This window comes from Camelus bactrianus, chromosome 27 (genome assembly GCF_048773025.1).
Source record: "Camelus bactrianus isolate YW-2024 breed Bactrian camel chromosome 27, ASM4877302v1, whole genome shotgun sequence".
Taxonomy (NCBI): Eukaryota; Metazoa; Chordata; class Mammalia; order Artiodactyla; family Camelidae; genus Camelus; species Camelus bactrianus.
The window spans coordinates 16,070,386-16,090,645 of NC_133565.1; the positions used below are offsets into that span (position 1 = coordinate 16,070,386).

Sequence of the window (20,260 nt, forward strand, 5' to 3'; positions counted from 1 at the left end):
GGAGTGCGGCGCACACGGTCTGTCTGGACCCTGACCATAATCGAGAATCCCCACTGTGGAGCAACAGCCGATGTGACATTTGAATTGGCTCAGTGAGGAGCCTGCGACACAGAGGCTGCTGGGGTGGCTCCCAGTTAGCTGGAGACCGTAATGGGGTGAGGGGTGGCTGGGCAGCTTGCCTGGGGCTGAATGAACACATTCATCGCTTGGCTTGGTGACTCCCCACCTCCCCGCCTCACTCCCAGCACTCACCCAGCCGCGCTCCTTTTTTAGGGGGGTCGAAGGGAGCCCGTCTGCACTGGTGAACACACTGACGTGAGGTTTGTTTTTCCTCACTCACGGTTTTGATGTTATATCTCAGAAGGCTTGACATCATATCCTTTTGCATGTGGGTGTCCATTTGTCTCAGCACCGTTTGTTGAAGACACTCTTCTCCACTCCGCCCCATTGGATGGTCTTGGCACCCTTGTCAAAAGTCAGTCCACTGTAAATGTGAAGGTTGATTTCTGGGCGCTCAGTTTAGTTGATCCAAGTGTCTTTTTATGCGTGTACCACACTAATTTGATCACTCGAACTTGGTAGTAAGTTTCAAAATTGAGGATGTGAGCCCTTCAGTGATCAGACTTGGACGCTCATACCTTCACACTTTGTCAGACTTCATTTAACCTTAGTAAGTCGCTGAGTCTTCCGTTCGCCTGTGTTCTCCTGGGTTAGATGGGTGTCAGGCGTGGGCATTTCTGAATTCCGGTGGCAGCTTCTGTAGTGCTCATGTTTAAGGAAGGAACGAACGCCCCTCTCTCAGCCATTGCGCACTTCCGCCTCCCCGTCCATGATGTAGGGATAAAGACCTTGGCTAACTCATCTTCCATCCACTGTGACTGACCCCAAGGGAGCCGGAAGAGAAGTGGGGAAACGGGAATTCCTACTGGTGGTGCAATTGCTAAGACAAGGCTCGGTCTGGAAGGGGTTACCCAGCTGTGCTCCCAGGGGCGGAAAGCCATGGCCAGGGCCCGTCTGCAGAGCAGTGCTCCCCCGAGCAGTGGGGCCAAGCCACCCTGGCCACCTCTCCTGCCGTTACCGCCTCTCCAGAACCTCACCATTAACGTTCTTTCCCAGTTTGTTAGAAGCTCTATTTGTCCTTCAGCATATATGGGGCTCTGTCCACTCCGTGCAGAACCCCTTGGGGGGGTCAGTGACTTACAGTCGCCCTGTGCACTGACCTCAGAGAACGCGGGGGCAAAACTGCAGAGGAGAACTGGGCCTGAATTAAATAATTTAGATAGTACAGAGTTAGGACATATAAGCAGGGCATATAGGAATGTAAGCTGAAATGAAAACTGAGTTTCCTTATTGCAGCTGATAAGGACTTCAGTCTGCCTGAGAATGGGGCATGGTTTTTTAGAATTCAGTTGATTTTTCTCATTCATGGACTCTGCATTTGTGAATTTACCTAGTCACTCACATTTATTTCTAACTCCAGAATCAATATTTGCGACACTTCTGTGGTCACTTGCAAACACATGCAGAGCAGCGAAATATTCAGTCACCCAAGAGGCACGGTCCCAGATGAGGTCAAACAAGGTCGTGTTCTGCCTTCTGGTGTCAGCACTCATGCTGTAAACAAACATCCTTTTTGAGGTCTTTCTGGTACCATGTTTTTCACATTTCTATGCTTTTTGTAGTGATTTTGCTATTTTGAATGGCCTCCAGGGATGGAGCTGAAGTGCTGTTTAGTGTGTTGAAGCCAAAGAAGGCAGCCACGTGCTTTGCAGAGAAAACACTCGATAAGCTTCATTCAGGCGTGAGTTATAGGACCACTGGCCGTGAGTTCAGTGATAACGAATCAACAATGTATGTTGAATTAAGGTGCCTTTAAACAGAAACATGCATAAAACAAGGTTATTTATCAGTTGACAAAACGTGTCCAGAGGCTCGCAGGAACCAAACCCTGTATTTCTCCTAGGAGCAATGGTTCTATATTCAAGAATTCAGAGTTCACAGCGACTTTTTTTTTTAAGAGTCTCGTGACCGTGAATGACAAGAAGTAACTATAACTACTTTTCAGTTGTCACATCCTGGGACGTAAGACATTTGCTCTTAAATGCCATACACAAATTCAAATCACACCTCCAACCGCTTAACTGAGTTTCCAAGAGCACAAGGACTTGTCCATGAGCCGGAGTGTGAAGCTCAGTCTCAGCCCCTATGATCGCCGAGAGGCTGGGTGTTAAGTTGCTTTCTCGTAGTTGGCAGCGCGGTGTGCCGGTGCTAACCGTGATGGGGTGGGCGCGTGGAGCGGTTGGTGGGAGAAGGTTGATGTCTCTCCCAGCGGCAGAGCCCAAGAAGGTCTGAGTAATGGGCAGCAGGGCCGACAGCTGTAAACTGTTTACACAGACAATTTGCTGGATAAACCAGAGTTTATACAGTCGTGTGTTGTTTACTCCTTAAATCTAGAAAGGATCATATGGTCCGCTCTGAGTTGAAGAATTATGTGCTTAGACCACGCAGTTTTCTACTGAAAAAGAAAATAATTAGACCTCCTCACCCAGTTGGCTCCCCCAGCTTGTGCTCCTACCAAGAAAAAGAAAAGAACAGAGCAGCGAGTGTCTACACTGAGCTGATGTGGCTGGGAGATAGGTCTGAAGGCTCTGGTCAGATGCGATCTGTTTTGGGGGATGAAGTGGACATATTTCTCTGGGCATGAGAAAAACTCTTTACATGGTTTTCATCATTTCTATGCTCGGTATTTCAGATTGTTAAAAATGTATTTCGCTTCCCTAATCTGTGCCAGGGGTGCAGCGGAGATGGAGTGAGCGGCCGCTAGGATGCTGGCTCTGAACGTCCCTCATCTGCTGCCTAAGAGACTGTACATGCAGAATCAAAATGGGGAGGGTTTTTTTTTTTGGTCTTCCATCTCTGCCTCTGCTACATGTCACCTTGAATAAATGAAATAAAACTAATAACTTTAATTTTCATAGCAAATACATATTCGTTGCTCTAGGTTTAAGCCAAAAATAGGGGAACAAAAATTTAAAGATCTGTAATGATTTCACCATGTCCTAGGGGCAACGCTTGTTCACGTGGCTGCATCTATCCCTCGAGTCTTTTTATTTTCAGGATTAAAAACATTTGGACTTAAACACACAAAACTTCTCCTCCATCCCACCCACATCTCAGCCTAAGCACGCGTTAACATTTATGAAAATCTTCTAAATCCTCCAGGCTTATCATTGCTGTTGGTTACCGAAGCTTCCACGAGGGAGGCCTGGGGTTTGCCTGAAGGAGTATGGGCGTTGGAGAAAGACAGCCTTGTGTTTGTACCCGAGTCTGGGCCCTGATCAGCCATAAAACAGGTTGCTGAACCTCCATTTACCTGTCTGTAAAATGGGGCCAGTATACGTTCCAGATATGGGAGAGCCAAGCCCGAGAAGCGTGCCTGCCCATGTCAGTTGCCTTTCTGCTTCCCTTTTGTTCTAAGGAGCTCTGCAAACATGTGGAATCAATGGGTTTTTTTTTTTAATTTCAAAAATAAGTTCTATTCTGATTTCTTTGGTGGAGAATTTTCAATCACGGAAGGCTGAAACCATTGAAAGCATTACCCTTGGGGTCTGAGAAACCCTCGCTCTCTGGGTGGGGGATTCCAGTTACACAAGAAGGTCCCTCTGGTTCTACCGCATCAGGACTGACAGGAGCAGAACTTGTGTTTACAGACTTCACTTTTTTTTAATTAAAAAGAAATCAGTGCAGAGAAAACTGGTTTTTCCTCATTTCTTGACAAGTGCCTAGGTGGAGGTTGGGCAGGGTTTCGGGGGTTGGTGCCTTTGCAGCCTGAGGTGTTGGGGTGTCTCTGTGTGTCTCCAACATACCCGCCTCTGTAGACTGCTGTTTCTTTCCAGAAAACCCCAAATAGTGGTGAGCTTTGTTTTCCGAGGCCACTCCTGGCTTAATTACCAATTCATTCCCTGCAGGCCTTTCTTTTACAGCAACTGGGATCCCCTCCCGACTTTGTTTTGTGAGTTCTCAGTATTTCCTCACCAACGCTCAGAAATGCACCAGCCCCTGTGCTCCATTATTGGGCCAGTTTTGTTGACATTTTTTTTTTTTTCTTTCTTTCGCCTTGCTTGGTTTTATGACCTGGCTGCTCACAATTGGAAGAAATCATTAAAAGCATTAGACCTTAATCCACCTTTGTGTGAGAGCATTTCGTGTAAATAAACGGATGCTTTGTTTTTTAGTTGAAAGAAAAAAAAAGAAAAGAAAGAAAGAAAAGGTCATCTGCGCCTTGGAAGAATTAAAATGAGATTATTGGAAGGCTCTCTACTTAGCTGTTCCCCTAGTGGTGCGTGTTTCCTAATTAGAGTGGAAAGTCAGGACTGCCCGTTCCGGGTGCTGAGCGTGGCCCAGGCCAGGGGACGAGTTTCTGTGGCGTTTAGTCGGCTGGGTCAGCAGGCGCTGTTGGGACCGCAGGCTCTGCACTGCTGGCCTTAGATGTCTCCCTTTCCCCCTCACCAGACGGCTCCTCCCAGGCCTGCACCTGGGATTGTTTCTGATCCATTCATAGACCCAGGAGGCGGAGGCCTGGGCGGGGTGGCCGTGGCTGGGTGTGCATTTGAGTGTGTGCGTGTATGCGGTATATACGTACCACCCGTGCCATGTAGGAGCGTTCCTCCTGCTCACTGCTGGACTCTTTGCAGCAAGCCAAAAAGCGTTTTTAAACAAAACCAGAATAATGACCTTGAAGGCACTGAAAAGCCAGATCCGGTCCTTTCTGGTTGTCATTTTCTTCCTTCCTGTAGTCTGCATGGCTGGATTATGATGCCCATGTGCAACAAACACATCTTTAGGCCAAATAACCTTTCCTTTTTTCCCTTATCTTTCTTGTTTTTTAAAAATTCTTCAGCCTTGGTCAAGCACGGTGCATGTTTCCAAATAAAAATAGACCTACCGTGGTGCCTGGTTTGGTGTGCCAAATGTGAGTTGAGCCCCCCGACTGCTAATTCGGGATGTGTGAGCTCCGTCTGCCCCATCGCAAGGGTCAGGGGGGTGGGGAGTGCCCTGTGCGTGGCTGAGGTCCGCCCCAGTTTGATTTGGATGTCAACACACAGGATGTTGGTTTGGCTCTTTGGGAGCAGGGAGGGAGGTTCATTTTTAATGAATTAATTCCCCCTGCTCAGTCTCCTCTGCCAACTCTTTCCCTCCCCGGCTCCTGTGGCAGCAGGGCCACCGTCAGCTCCTGAGACACCTTGTGCACTTTAGAGAAAGGAAGCAGCGTGCAGCCTGGCGGTGGGCAGTGTCTGCGGGTGGAGAACAGGTGCCCCTCATTTGGGTGCCCCCAGCCCTTCCCAGGGCACAGGGCTGGTGACCAGAGCCTCCATCCATCTGGCCACCAGGCGCCACTGGGTCATGTACACCTGGCTCGGGGCCAGTAGAGCCACTACCTGCCCCACACCCCTGTGGGCTCAGTGAGGGGAGCATTGAGCCTCCTCGGGTGTGTGACCCACCAGCCACTGTGCCACCAGCCCCTCATTGATTTCACAGTGAGGAATCAGACGCCACCAGCAATGGGAAGGCTGACATGTCTTCACTCAAGTTCTATCCCAAGCTTTGGGGGTCCATGGACTCCCGCTTTTGTTAAAATAAGCCCTGGGGGCACTTGGATCGTGAGGCTGTCCTCCCTGGGTGCAGAGGTTAGTGAAACCTATGACGCAGCGCCAGCCTGGAGACGTGTGGCCTGTGCGTGGTTGACTGCCCAGTGTTCCTCCGCCCAAGCCCCCAGACTGGTCACACACACCTCTGCCAGTACAGCCTTTGTCCTTGGAAATCTCCCGTCGTCCACCGGAGGCCGCAGCCTCCTGTCCTCTGTACTTGGCCCCTTTGCAGACACCGTCCTCCCGTGTCTGGTTCCTCCGGGTTGCGCTGGTTCAGTGTTCCTGTCTCAGGGAAGGTCCTGGTGCCCCGCCGAGTGTGTGTGGAGATGAGCGAGCTGGGCCATGGGTCCCATCCTCCCTGAGGGCTTCCAGGCCCTGCTCCTCCAGTGTTCTCTCCGTGCTTCCGGGCCCCAGTCTCATTCTCTCCTGGGCTCCTGACCCATTTTTTGGAACATGCTGCACAGTCTTCCTTGGCCTGCTCTCTGTGAGCCCCAGTCCTGATCCAAGCTCATACCCCAAGAGCATTGACCCTCACAGGGCCGGGACTGGGGTGAGGGGGAGGAGGAGGTGCCCAGGGAGTGAAATTTGAGGAGGCGCTCCCTCCCTCTGAGGGTCAGCCCCTGAGAGGGTGACCCTCCCTGAACCTGGCACCCTGGGTGCTTTGCCTCATGGGCCTCGCCTGGTCCCTAGCCCTGGATGCCGAAGTTGGGCAGATCTGGTCCAGCGTCCCAGCACCAGGTGCCAATCCAAGTGACCTCGGGAACGTTTCCTTTCCTCTCTGAACCTCAGTTTCCCTGTTCCCTCTCCATCCTTGGTGATGGGGACCATGTTAGACAGTATGTATAAACCGCTCAGCACGCTGCCTGACGTGTATCAAATGCTTGATAGACGTTTGCGGTTGTTACTTCTACTCCTATTAGTATTATTATCATTAGGTGAATACAGAGCCTCGTGCACCAGCCAGTCCTCCTGGTGAGTGCTGGAATGACAGACCCAGCCCGTGGTCACGGTTGTCCTCATTCCCGCCTGCCTCTCTCTTGACCGTGTGTGATGCTGACCATGCGGATGTGCCCTGCGAGGTCAGGGCCTCCCACGTTCTGAAGAGGATGTGTTTTGTGTCTCTGCTGCAGGAATTGCTTACTTAGGAGGTGTGTGCAGTGCTAAGAGGAAATGTGTGCTTGCCGAAGACAATGGTCTCAATTTGGCCTTTACCATCGCTCATGAGCTGGGCCACAAGTAAGTATCAGACTCTGTATTGTTCTGCCTCTTTAAATTCATTTCTGAATACATATATATATATTTTTTTTTCACTCCAAGTGTGCAAGTTCTAAAACCGTGCTGCTGTATGCCTGTGCTTCCTCCAGAGTAAGGACTTAGGGCAGCAAGCCTGGGTCCCACCCCTTCAGGGAACCCCAGAGAAGACTGAACAGACTGGCTCTGAGAGTGGACATGCGCATTTGGTGTTTGTGTCTATTCTTAAAGCACACGCTGTAAAGGGAGGAGGTTTTTCTCAGCATTGTCTTGAGTTGTATCGTCTTCTGGGATCAGCATGATCTTTTTTTTTTAATTCAAGTGTAGTCAATTACAACATGTCAACTTCTGGTGTCCAGCACAATGTCCCAGTCATGCATCTACGTATATATATTCATCTTCATATTCTTTTTCATTAAAGGTTATTATAAGATACTGAATATGGTTCCCTGTGCTATACAGAAGAAATTTGTTTTTTTTAATCTATTTTTATATATAGTGGCTAACATTTGTAAATCTCAAACTCCCAAATTTATCTGTTCCCATGCCCTTTCCCCTGGTAACCTTAAGATTGTTTACTATGTCTGTAAGTCTGTTTCTGTTTTGTAGATGAGTTCATTAGTGTCCTCTTTTCTTCTTTTTTTAGATTCCACACATGAGTGATATCATATGGTATTTTTCTTTCTCTCTCTGGTTTACTTCACTTAGAATGACAATCTCTACATCCATCCACGTTGCTGCAAATGGCATTATTTTGTTCTTTTTCATGGCTGAGTAGCATGATCTTTGATTCACTCTAAATATGTCACTCAAAGAATGAGTTTTATCTTTGTGCTGCTGAATTTCTGTTTTCTTTTCAGCGGTGGCAAAGTCCAACTTTCTGAAGGTAGAAATGTCAGTGTCTCAGTTTCAGCTACTGCCTTTGCACATGGAAGTTCTTCCCTTGAGGAGGGAAGAACCAGAGAACCCTAGAGCCCCAGGGCGATGTAGAGAGAATCTGAGGAAGCCTCCTTGGCTGTTCAGATGGGGAAACAAGGTCCGAGGGGTTGAGGGGCTGGTGCAAGGTTGAGATCACCTGCAGGACTTCTCACTCAGGTGGCAGAAAGCCAGCTGACTCTCAGACCATGGCCCGAGAGTTTCCTCTCTCTTCAGGAGTGTCTGCTTTATGTTTCTCTGAAGGAAAAATTATGATCTGACTGCTTCAGAACTTTGCATAAATAAATTGAAGAGGCCAGAACATGCAAAACAATGGGAAAATTTATATTGGACTGAAGAGAACAGAATTCAATGGAAATATAGTTCTTGGGGGAAAAATAGATACTAGAAAGGTTTTCTAATGACCTACATTAAGATACCTGGAACCTTAAATGTGAACTTGAGCTTCAGCAAGAGTAGAGCCAATGTACAAGGGGTATAAAAGCAATTTTGTCCTCTAGTATCAGCCATATCTGTGGCTTTATCGTTTTGCCTTGTTTATCTGGTCCCATTTTGATTTTTTCCACTCCTGCAGGCGGGTTTGGTAGTTGACTTTTCTGTACCTGTTGGTTATCATGATGTGAGTACAGTGAACGAGAATAATCTGTGTATTTCTTGGGATTAAGGAGAAAATAGCATGTTACTGGCCAAGAGAAGCAAGATGAGCAGTTATCTCTACGTACCCAGTTATTTCATCTTATAAACAATTTTAAAATGTTGGTGACAACACTTTGCCCATACTATTTTGCTGACACAGCTAGAAAATAATTTTTTAAATTAATTATAATCAAATTTGTGTTCATCTCTCTGATTTGTTAAGGAAAAAACTCGTACCCAAGAGTGGCCGCCGAAAGAAAAGTGTAAATCAGTGTGGCTTTGGCTAACATTATCTCACTGTTTCACTTCTCACTGACCCACTTGGCACGTTGTAGTGCCTCGAAATCAACTAGCCGACAGTTGTGAGGATGCAGAGTTGTCAAAACATCTCCCAGCACTCGGGTGTTGTGAGCTTTGAAGAGATATATCTGTATGAACAGCCACGTCCACCCCCGCACGTGAGCACACACGTGCTGCCATTTCTCCCTGGACATTAAGAACCCAGAGCACCCCTCCCCCCCATGCCCTGTGCAATTGTGCCGGATCGAACACTGGCGTCGTAACACGGCAGGTCTGCAGAGATGAATGGTTAGATTCAGTCATGCTGCAGTAGCCTTTAGCTACAGCCTGTTTAGAATTTCTTGGAGGACTCTTTATGGCTTGCTGCTGAACTCTAATTACCTGCAAAAACAAACACCTTCTTGTTAATCAGAGCCAATAAATCCTGCTAACATTTGGCCCTGCCACTAATGGGGATGATGATGGCTTTCCCAGAGAAGTCTGGTGTCTCTGATGATTTGCCAGCACCAGGAAGCAGAGCCACCCAAGGGTGCAGCCTCGGTCTCCCCATCCGTGGGGCCCTCTGGCCAGCAAGCTCAGAGCAGTCGGTGAGGCTGTGAGAAGGCTTGGAAAGGTGGAGGCCAGCCTGCCCTATCAGGGTAGCCACTGGCCAGGCTACTTCCCCAGTGTGACGCTGGAGGATGATCCATATTTGGAAATAGAAACAGTTTAACTCCACGTTCCTTAAGTGTGCGTGAACAAAGGTAGTATGGACGGTATTCTCAGTGGATCTGGGAATACCATCTCTGCAACAAATTTCTTGGTGACAGTTTTAGAAAACAATAAAGAGCACCCCTGGAAAATCCCCAGAGGGCTCACCCACCAGTCCCTAACCAGTTAATACCAAAAAGTGAAGCCTCTCTTTCGGAGTATGGGTGTGTGTGCCTCCCTCTGCACGTGGGCACACGTGGGCGTGGCCTTTCTGCTGTGTGCCCAGCATCCCTCGTGTGAGGAGCAGTGTGAGCCTTTACCCTCCGATCCAGATGTTAGGAGAAAAAGTCATTTTTCACAGGAGCTCCACATTCCACTTATCAGAGGATGAGAGTCACAGAAGTTAGCACGATGTTCATTTTGGCTTCCTGAAAACACAAAGCCAAGCTTAAGGCTCATCTTAAGCATTTAACTCAGCGGAGTCCTGGAATGGTGTTTTTCTCCCACTTTCTAGCATCTCTTGGGATGCATGGTTTTATTTCAAATATCATCATTCAAAAGCCATTTATTTGGTGTCATAAATGGGCACCAAGCCAATTTGCAATCAAATAAGTGCTGAATTATAAATTAAATGAGAAATTCTTGCCACGCAAACATCCGTAATGCTGCTTTGGGCGTAAATTAATAACGACGTGCTGATGTTTAAGTCAAATTAGATCTGATTTATTGAGCATCTATTATGTGCCAGGTGCTGTGTTAGATGCTGTGCATTCATTATATGCCGCTGAATCAGCCCTATGAGGCAAGTATTATTAGCTTTTACTTTATAGATTAGGCAACTAGTATTACTTTAAAAAAAATTTCTAGTCTCTACCTAAAATGATTTGGAATCCCTTGTATGTTAATATACCCATGCAAGAGGGCCATTAAAATAAGGATCCAAATTGCAAAAGATAGGCAGTAGAGAAAAGAGCTTGTTATGTGTCCAAAAAACCAAGGTGCCTTCAGTTTGCCAGCAGCCAAGGCAAAGAGGACAAAAAGTGGCATGGCACGGCCAGCGGAAGAGAGCCGGTGTGTCCTCCAGAGGGTCTTCCCTGGGGATCTCAAGCACCGTAGATGAGATTGACAGTTTTCTGATGGTCTATCCTGGTAAAGAAGTAGGGCAGAAAAGACTCCAGCCCTGACTTTAGACAGGAACTGAAGGACGTGTAGTTCCTGTTGGGAGTTGCAGGGGAGACCCGGGGAGAAGGGGCTATTCTGTGTTCCCACCCAGAGGATGAGTTGGATCTGTGTAGCCGTCATGCTGACAGCAGCTTTGGGGTTTTTAAATGAGCACCCATGACCTTGGTTGCCTTCTTGCTTATGAAAGGCTGCCTGGTAGGCAGCTACCTGGTACCTCAGGGTTCACCTGGTGCATAGAAATGCGTGAGTTTTAGAAGGAAGCTGTTTCCCTGTCCTGTCATGGTAGTTTGAGAAACCAAGCTGAAAATGAGGCTGTTTTGTGCTGTTCTTCATCCTGCAGTGACCATGAGAAAGTGATGGTCCAGAGCATGAGAAGGTGTCTGCGATGGGCCTCTTTGAGTTTTGAGGGCCCTGGTTGCCGGCTGCTGTTGGTTATGATGGAATAGATGACATTTAGGGTCCAGGAGCTTTCTTGAGAGAAACAGCCCAGCTAGGCCAACTCTGCCCAGGTTTCTTCCCTCAAGGAACCAAGACAGGGTGCCTTGTGATGGACCTCAGGGCCCAAGATGTTTATCAATATTTGGTTTTAGAGAGAAAAAGAGAGAGTTAGAAGCATTTGTTCCTCTCAGGGAAGCTCATTGTTTTGAGACTCAACCTTGATTACTCACGGGAAGGGCTCTCCTCTGACTGAGGGTTAGAAGCTCAGGTCCAAGCCGACTGCCCATGAGAAAAACAAACAAAATCAGGTGACACCTAATGATTACGGAGAGCACGGGTAGTGATGTTACCATAGCGTTGAAGTGACTGTGTGTAATTCATCTGCTGGATTTTTAGAGGATATTGTTTGCTGTGATTTGGAATTTTTAGTTTAAGAAAGAAGGTAAATAGTTCTATGAAAACTGGTCGGAGTGCTTTTTATTGGGGGGAAAGTAGGTATAATATGCCTGATTAGGCCCAGAGGAAGCATTTGATTGACAGGAGCTCCCCCTAGTTCAGCTGGAGGTCAGGAGGGCACAGAACCCAGTCCTATCTGGACGTGTGGGGCCCCGGGAGGCCCGGAACCCTGTGCACACAACGTGCTTCTCAGTCAGGTAAGACCGCTCCCGGGAAGTGTCTAAACACAGGGCTTCTAGGCAGGGTGCTGAGAGGAGGGGAGGGAAACCACTTCGTGCATACTTGGCCACCCACTCAGAGAAACAGAGTGCTTCTCTTGCAGAAAATAAATCTCTGCCTCTGTTGGATTTAGGAGGCTCTGTTAGATAAGCCTGCGCCAGGCCAATGCCTGCCTTAAGAGTCCGCCCAAACCACGTGACCTCTCCACCCGTGTGAGTCTGCAGGAAGGTGCTTCCACCAGGCCCGAGAGCCACGCCCACAAGCAAGCTCTCGCTGCCTGTGCTTGGGGCCTGCCCTTCCTGGGGTTTTTCCTGACTTCTATATGCCCTTTCTTGGATCCTTCCGCCAGTGGCCTCTGAAAAATGCTATCTTTGTGGAAGCTTGGGAACCCAGCATAGGTGACATCTCGGCTGAGCTGCATATGAGGAGTGGCTGAGGCATTGCAAGTGTTAGTGACCAAGCCTCAGCCTGATCAGATCAGCTAAACCCCAGCCTCTGGGGGAGGAAGCCCCTGGGACTCTCTCCAGGACAGGCCAGGTGCAGCCAGATGGAGAGCCACTGCGGGCATGCGTCTCAGACGTTTTGTCCTTGCTCTCGGCCTCCCTCATCCACCTTCCCATCTCCCATCTCTTGCTCCCCAGTCCTGTCCCTTCAGATCACTCTCTTGGTTGAGCCACAGTGGTGCTGACTAGGGTCCTGCTCTCCCAGCTCCTGCTTGCCCCTCTCTCGGTCTCCCTGGAGCCCATGCCTTTGGCTGCATCCCCAGCGCTGCAGACATCCCAGCACGCCAGGATGGGAAAAGCCCAGCCTTCCTGAAAGGTGCCACCGCAGGAAGGTGTAGTCCCACCTTCTCTCACCTGCCACCTCCCGGAAGACCTGACAGTGGAAGGGGAGGAGGGACAAGGGACAGGCAGGGCACCCGGGAGACTCACCCTCATAGAGGATCAACATACTAAATACATGGACGCTCCCAAATGAAAAGAAGCACAGGGCTGAGGTTTAGAGATACGAACGCCCTGATAATCAGGAGCTGTGCTTGGTGACACGGTAGTCGTGTGTGCCTGCAGACATGCACTTAGTTATAGATGGACTCGGTCACAGCAGTGTGTGCTGGGTTCTCACACCTGCACAACCGCCCCTCGCCCACTGGAACCGTGCCCGCCAGTGTGGAAGCACCGTCCTGGCTGGTGTCACTCAGAGGAGGGCCTTTATTCCCCTGCTCTGTCCTGCAAGGACAGAGGTCAGGTGAGAGGCCGCCTTATGCCCTGAAGTGACACGTGGGATCCACGGCCCACGCAGGTTGCAGGTGAAGCTTGTCTCTCCTCTGATAAAGACACCTGTCAAAAGCCAGGTCCAGGCACTTTGGATGTTTCCAGCTAGGATGTGATGCTGTGCAAATGAGTTCAGGGCAGCAGACGTGGGAAGGATGTCCCATTCACGAGCACGTGGGGACACGCTTGTTTGGTGTGTAGCAATGAACATGGACCGAGTCCGGTCCCTCGGCTTCATGGCTTATGGGCAAAGGGTGGGCAGATGTCTAGGGAGTGGAGGGAAAGGTTGGGGACAGCTCGTTTGGGGTAAATGTTCTCGTAACTGGAGTCAACACAGTTCAGACTGAAAAGAATGGTCTACATCCCAGAACGGGAAGTAAGGAAAGCCATTATCCAGATGTGTGAAGAAGGGGAGTGTTTGTCTGTGATCTGGGTTAAGAATGAGCTACCCGGTGTGGTGCAGGGAGTCACAGCGGGCATGCAGGGGGGATGGGAGCGGGCAGGTAGCCCCCAGTGGACGGTCCGGGGCAGCTGCTGCTCTCACTGAGGCCTTTGCCTGGGCGCCCAACCTGGACATCAGATGGACCAGCCTTATAGGGAAAGTACAGTGGAGCGAGGATTTCTGGAAATGTAACGGTTTAGAAATCCCAGGGGAAAGGACAAGTGTGCTTTTGTTCTAGTTGGAATCAGGGCAGTTGTGTTCACATAAGGGTCGGCCTTTCTTGCAGAACAGGAAGGGGGGCACCTTCCCCCAGGAGATCTCTTGGGTCTAGTTCTAGGGCAGGCAAGTCCCTCTCTGGGTTTCCAGACGGACTCCTCTCTGGTGCACTGGGCCTTAGCCTTCATCCCTTCTTAGCTCCTACGGTCTCCTGCAGCCTCCCCTCCCAGACAGAAGCCGCACTGGTGGTGCTAGCAGTGTTCAGGGCTCTCAGGTTTTATGCAGAGGTGCTTGGAGCGATTCCTGAGTTAAGATTTCCTTGGCGTTCGGCCCCTGGATCAAAACATCCAGGGCTTTGTGTGAGCATCCGCTGGGCACGGCTCAATTGATCCGAATTCCAGAGTCGTATAAAGCACACAGGCCTCGTTTACTTTAGTTATTATTTTTAAAAAAGTGCTGCCGAAAATTGCAAGGTCTCTCACATTAATTTGTGGGCCGCCCTCCTCCTCGCGTCTTCGATGAGCTAGAATGACTTGTGACTTCTGGAGGGGACAGCAGGGCGGCCTCAGGGGGGCCTGCGCCTTGCACAGCATCTCAGTCCCGATCAGTGTTGCCCTGAGTGAATCGTTCCTAACAGCTCTGCCTTTCCTTTTTCTCTTTCTTCCCCCTCCTGGACAAATAGATGCAGAATTTCCTTCTGGCCCCTCCTAGGTGGGTGATTTTGAATGGGAGGTGCTGTGTCCTTCCCCGCAAGGGACTCTGTCACCGATGGCCCTGTTTGAATGGCTTCTCTGCCTTAAGCAGGGATTTCAGGGAGACGATCATGATTTCCTTTGGAGTCTTACCCTTGACTCGGAGCAAGGCGAGAACACTTCTCTCTTTTGCCTGGAAAGCCCAGAGCCGCTGTCCTTAAGAGGACCTTGACCACAGTCTTCCCAAGTCTGCCCCGGCCAGGCCTGGGAGGGAACACAAACAAAGGGAAAACCATTAAAAACTCTTCAGCAAGCAGACGGATGGCGTCCCACCTGCATTCTGAGCAGCCAGGCCGAGCAGCTATGCGCTGGGTGTTATCGCCGTGATGGGAAATCCAGCTGGATCTGGGGCGTCTGCTGCTCCCAGAGTTTCGTTCCTGTAATGGGGAAGGTCACACAAGCTGTGTGGGTGTTTGTCTCGACCCCAGGAATTCTTTGCATTTAATGATTGGTGGGTTTCCTTACCTGAAACAATGTGGTCTGAGATGGTGTTTGAAGAGCAGAGGGAGGGAAGTTGAATTTGGCTGAAGAACCAAATTCTGAAATTCCCTCAGAACTTCCTTACCGGACAGACTTTTCCAGGAATTAGATGGGATCTGATTTTCTTGTTCAATTACCTGCGCCTCTGGCAGCCTCCCCGAAGTGGCTTTTCTCGTGGTCCTCAGAGCTGGAAGGGACGCCTGAAGTCATCTCAGCCTCATTTTGCAGACGGCCTCCCTTCCCCCGGCTCTGAGTGGCCCAGAGGAGGCTCAGACCAGAGTCTTGGGCTGGAGCCTCTTACGCAAGTGAACCGAACTTGTGCGGAGGCCAAGCCCTTCCCACGTGGCTCTTCTGGTAATGGGGTTACTCACCTTCTCTGGGAAGATGCTTTCTGCTCACTCAGTTAGGGTTTCATAAGTACCATGGGAGGTGGCCGGCGGGTGACAGGATGCACGTTTCTTCACAAATGAAGTGCCCTGTTATGGGCTGAATGTTTGTTTCCCCCTAAATTCATATGTTGCAGTTTAACCCCTCACTGCGATGGTGTTTGGAGGCCGGGCCTTTGGGAGGTAATTAGCTCAAGAGGGTGGAGCCCTCAACATGAGATTAGTGCCCTTATAAGAAGAGGTTGGAGAGCTATGAGCTCTTTCTGCCACGTGGGGACAGTGGGACGCAGCCTCTGTAACCTAGGGACAGGCCTTCACCAGAGCCTGGCCAAGCTGGCACCCTGATCTCGGACTTCCAGCCTCTGGAACCGCGAGCAAGAAATACCTGTGGCTGAGAAGCCGCCCAGTTTACAGCATTTTGTTATGGCTCAGACATGCCCCCCTTCTCCCAAGGTGTTTGGTTTCATGCCTGAAATCCTTGTTCATCTACTGCCGACTGCTGGTGGAAAATGCCAAAGACCTGAGGGCAGCTGGATGTTCTCTGAGCCCCTGGGAGCTTTGCCACCAGTGTGACCAATGGCACATTCTGGGAGGCAGCGAGCCCTCCTCCCCGATCCACTTTTAGGCACAGAGGACACACTCCCACCTTGCCTGGCGTGGTAGTTTTGCCAGATGATGGTGGTGGCAGACAGGACCAGCACTGCATTACCTGGGAGCCTGTTTGAAATGCAGGGTCCAAGTCCAGCTGGAGGACTCCTATGTAGGTGATACTCTGGAGGGGTCCAGGGGAGCCATGAAATCATGTACTTTGTTCCTGACATCAGAGCAGAGCACAGTAATTGCCAGGGGCCTGTGTGAGGATCTGGGAATGGCCTTTCTTGGCAAAAACAGAAATAAGTAGATGGATGTAGAATGTGGGAAGTGATAATGTTCCTAGTGAGTCACTGGAAGCACGACAGAGACATCGTCTTGTTCATCACAGCCTCTTCTGTGGTGCAGAGAAGGGGCAGGTGTTACATGAGCCTGGTGGTTCACTGACGCTCACTCACGATTATCAGGAGCAAAGAGACAAGAAGAATGCAGGTTGGTCAGCTCTGAACCGGGCCAGGAAAAATCTTGGGGTTGTCAGAGTCCCGAGAGGTGGGGCTGACAGCCACTGGAGAAGCTGGGCCCTGAGATGCTAGAAAGTGTTGCTCTGGGGGCTGGATGTGCACCTATGTATAGCGGGGCCACAGCTTCCCCAGCTTATAACCCGTTGGGTTGTTAAAGAGAGGAGAGGGCAGGGAAATAGCGGTGGTCTTTCCAAGTGAAACTTGATAAGGTGTCCTCCCACACCAAGGACGTGGTGGGTCCAATAGGACCCCTGCCACGAGGCAGCTTCTGACATACCGGGGACCAAACGACGGGTCCCCTACTGATGTCCACAAGGCACACACAGGTTGCTTTGTGGTCAGAGGAGCCTTCCAGGCAGGAGCACGTGCTTCCTGGGCAAATGACACCTAATGAACCTATGATTGGCTGCCCTGGAGGCTCTGTGGTAGGGGGACACCTGGTTTAACTAAGAGCCTCTGCATCTTTGTGGTGTGCACTCTGCCATCACCAAGGGGTGGCAGAAACTGGTCTGGCAGCAGGAGAGAGCTACAATGAAGAGAGAGGTGGCCAGCTTGCTGCTGGTTCCTGGGTCCACGTAGACATTGGCTTACTCAGTGGAGCCAACTCCCAGAACCCGTCTCCTTTCCTGCCCCCCACCCCCGACCCCAACCTGAACTGTCCTTACTGACCTGCCAGTTATCACCTGGAACTCTCATATGCCACGCCCAGTTCCGGATCTGGCAAAGAAAAGTGAGGCAGCCCCACATGCAGAGCTGCACCAGGGATGGACTGAAAAACACACTGAAGCTGCCCTGAGCACCTTGCTCTTCAGACCAGGGCAGCCCCAAAATGCTGTGTGGAAGCAGCTGGGAATATGAGAGTTTAGAGTGAGCCTGAAAGTCCAGGGCCTTTGGTGAAATTCTGGCTGTAACAGGAATTGGATCATGTGGTCTTGGGGGCTGGTCTACCCTGGGAGCTCAAGCCTGGTGATTGCCTGGCACTGGTCTTCAGGACTCTCGTTCTGTGGTCCTTGTTGTCTAAATAGCAACTCCAGCAAAGTGATTATAAAATCCATTTCCTCATGAAAAATAGCTCAGGAAAGAGAACTATGAAGACTGGTAACCAAAGTGGAAAGAAGGTTGAAGAGCCCCCCCAGGGTGATCCTGTTTTCCAACCTATAGATTTGCAGAGGGTTGTAAGGATACCCCTTTTGAAGACCAAGAGCACTTTGTGTTTTGAAGAACCAGACTCCGAGGCACGCTGCCTTTGGTGACTCAGTTGCCTTCATCACTGGGTGCACTCACCATGACCTGGCTGTCCAGCAAGTCCCACCTGAGTTTCATGCTCGCTTCAGAGGTTGTACACTACACCTTGTACCCATAGGAACCAAAGACCCAGATGATGGAGGAAGTGTTGAGGGATCAGGCTCTCTTGGCCCAGATTGCAAATAAGAGCATGAGCCCACTTTGATAATCGTGGAGAAGCAATGAAGGGAAAGTAAGGAGTGATAAAGACCAAAGTAGACAAATGCCGTCTTACAAAAGGAAATGGAGCCATTGGCATATTCATTAGACTTATGATATTAATATTCTTTGTAGGGAAAATGCCGGAATTGCTCACCAAACAGATTTGTGAGTGCTCAGAATTAAAAGAGGCAGTCCTAGAAGTTAGCGGAGAATCTGCTGACACGTTACACCCCAGCACGTGGCGCAAAGGCAGGGAGTGTGGATTTCACCGAGGTTTCTGCAAAACTCTTAACACTCCTGATAGGAAGTATGGGAAACAGTGGGCTGGAGATGGTAATTTAAACCTTACTCAAAGCTCAGTTACTTGTAGAGAGATACCTACCTGGGAGAGTGGCTTCTGTCTGCCACAGGGCTCACTGATTTAACATTTCCATCATGACCTGCATGCTCATCAGACACTAAGTAGCACAAAGATGGGAGGGGGACGGTGTACAAAAATTAAGAGTACACGACATTCTTGACCCCCTGGAAAAGTGGCCAAAGGGCAGCACTTCATGATCGCATTTCATTTTCACCCCAGTCCTTTGATGCTTTTATTATTTGCAATTGACAGAGAGGACATTGAGGCCCAGGGGCACCCCACTGGTAAGTGACAGAGCCAGGCTTCAAGCCCTTTGTCAGTGTTGAAGTCTGTGCATTAACCATCTGCCTTGCAGCTTCCCAGATGGTATTTAGTATGAGTTAGGTCCCAGATGAACCAGATGTACTGCACAGGATGGTGGAAACATGGCTTGATGGCAGCATGTTTGCGAAGATTTCAGTCACTGCCAGCAAACACACGTGTCTCTACTTCTGTATCGTACTCCGCTGACAGACATTACTAATCGATCCCAGGACCCTTTCCCACTGAGCCTCCGCTCATAATCCTCCCTAACTGTGCGGCAGCCAGTGGATCAGGGTTAGCACAAGAGATGAAGCTGGTTTCCTGTATGTAAGGGGTTAAGGTTAGCTGCATACTCATAAAGCCAGTGAGTTCTCAAGCCCCAGGAACTGGAGCCTCATCTCCAGAAATGAAGGAGGCACTGGGAGCTCTGCCCTTTACAGGTTCGGGGGCACCAGGAGTCTTGTATTCAGGATTGGGTGGTCTGTCTTAAGAAGGACTTCAGGAGCCAGGACGATGCCCTTATGAAAGGGAGGGGTGATGAAGGAAACACCTGAAAGAATGGAGTGTCTTGATGTTGAAGAGGTGGGCAAAGGAGCAAGCACTTGGGGGCACACTAGAGGCTGCCAGCCCCTGACGGCAGAGCAGACCCACTTGTGCTCAAGACACAGGGAAAGAGGCTTCAACTCAGTGGAGGGAAGAAAGTTCTTAAAAGTAGAGCTCTCTGGAGACACGCAAGACAAGGTTACTTCCTCACGCTGGGACATTTGCACAGAGCTAGTTCCTTTCAGCCTGAGGGTTGAAGGAGAGATCCTTCAACCTTGGAGGGTGAGGAGGGTTGGACTGATCTCTGAGCTTGCATCAGACCCTCCCTTTGTTGATCCCGTGACCTCTGCACAACGTAGGGACCAGGGTCTGGAAAGTACACAAACCCCTTACAGCATGGAGACACCCCCACTGAACAGTGGTCGATCTCGCGGGTTTATCACACACACTTGTTTTCAGTGTTTCGCGTCTGTGAGTTCATTCAGTTGTCCCAACCGTCCCATGAGGTAAGCACTGTCATTCTCCCCATTATGCAGGTAAGGAAACTGAGGCACAGAGAGGTTAAGCAGCTCACCACAGCCCTGGAACGTGTAAGTGATGGAATCAGAACTATCCTGATACAGTGTTACAGTGCATTTGAAGTAGGTTATTGTGTAATAGGCTATTTGTCGTGGAGTGTGCTATGTGGGGTGCAGAGCAGGCAACCCCAGAGAAGGGCTATGTTAAGAGTCCCCAGAGAGGAGGCAGGAGGGTGGGAACAGGCACCGAAGAAGGGATCTGCTCTGGAGGAGCTGGCACTGGCTAGAGATGGCAGAGAGGGCAGGTGAGCCAGGGACGGTGCCAGACAAGCCCCCTCAGACCTGCCACAGGCCAGGCCTCAGCAGGAAGTGACCATGATGGGGACTTGGGGAGACCTCACCTGATGGTGTCAGTGGCAGCTTGCTGGACAGAGAGAAGTGGTGACAGAGCAGAGAGGGAGGGACGTGTACCCGGACGTCTGTGCAGCCAGCGACTGTCACGGGGCACAGGGGAGTGACGGGGCCCATGCTGTCCCCGAGGCCTCCGAGGTTCTGCCCAAGCGCGTAGCCCCAGCCTGCAGCTTTAATTCAGGCCCTCAAGGAGGAAATCCCAAAGTCGGCTTGCCGCAGGTTAAGCAAGTCACTTAATCCCCCTGTGCCCCGGCTTCCCCATC

General features: G+C 50.1%; 1 protein-coding gene across 4 annotated transcripts in view; it reads left to right on the forward strand.

Annotated features, from left to right (window-relative positions):
* ADAMTS17 (ADAM metallopeptidase with thrombospondin type 1 motif 17) overlaps positions 1 to 20,260 on the forward strand; it is a 302,738-nt gene that overhangs the window by 127,222 nt on the left and 155,256 nt on the right. For all 4 annotated transcript variants that reach the window (XM_074353935.1, XM_074353937.1, XM_074353936.1 and 1 more), the window contains exon 8: positions 6,779 to 6,884. In XM_074353935.1, coding sequence (XP_074210036.1) covers positions 6,779 to 6,884 — 106 coding nt within the window. The remainder of the gene's footprint in view (positions 1 to 6,778; positions 6,885 to 20,260) is intronic.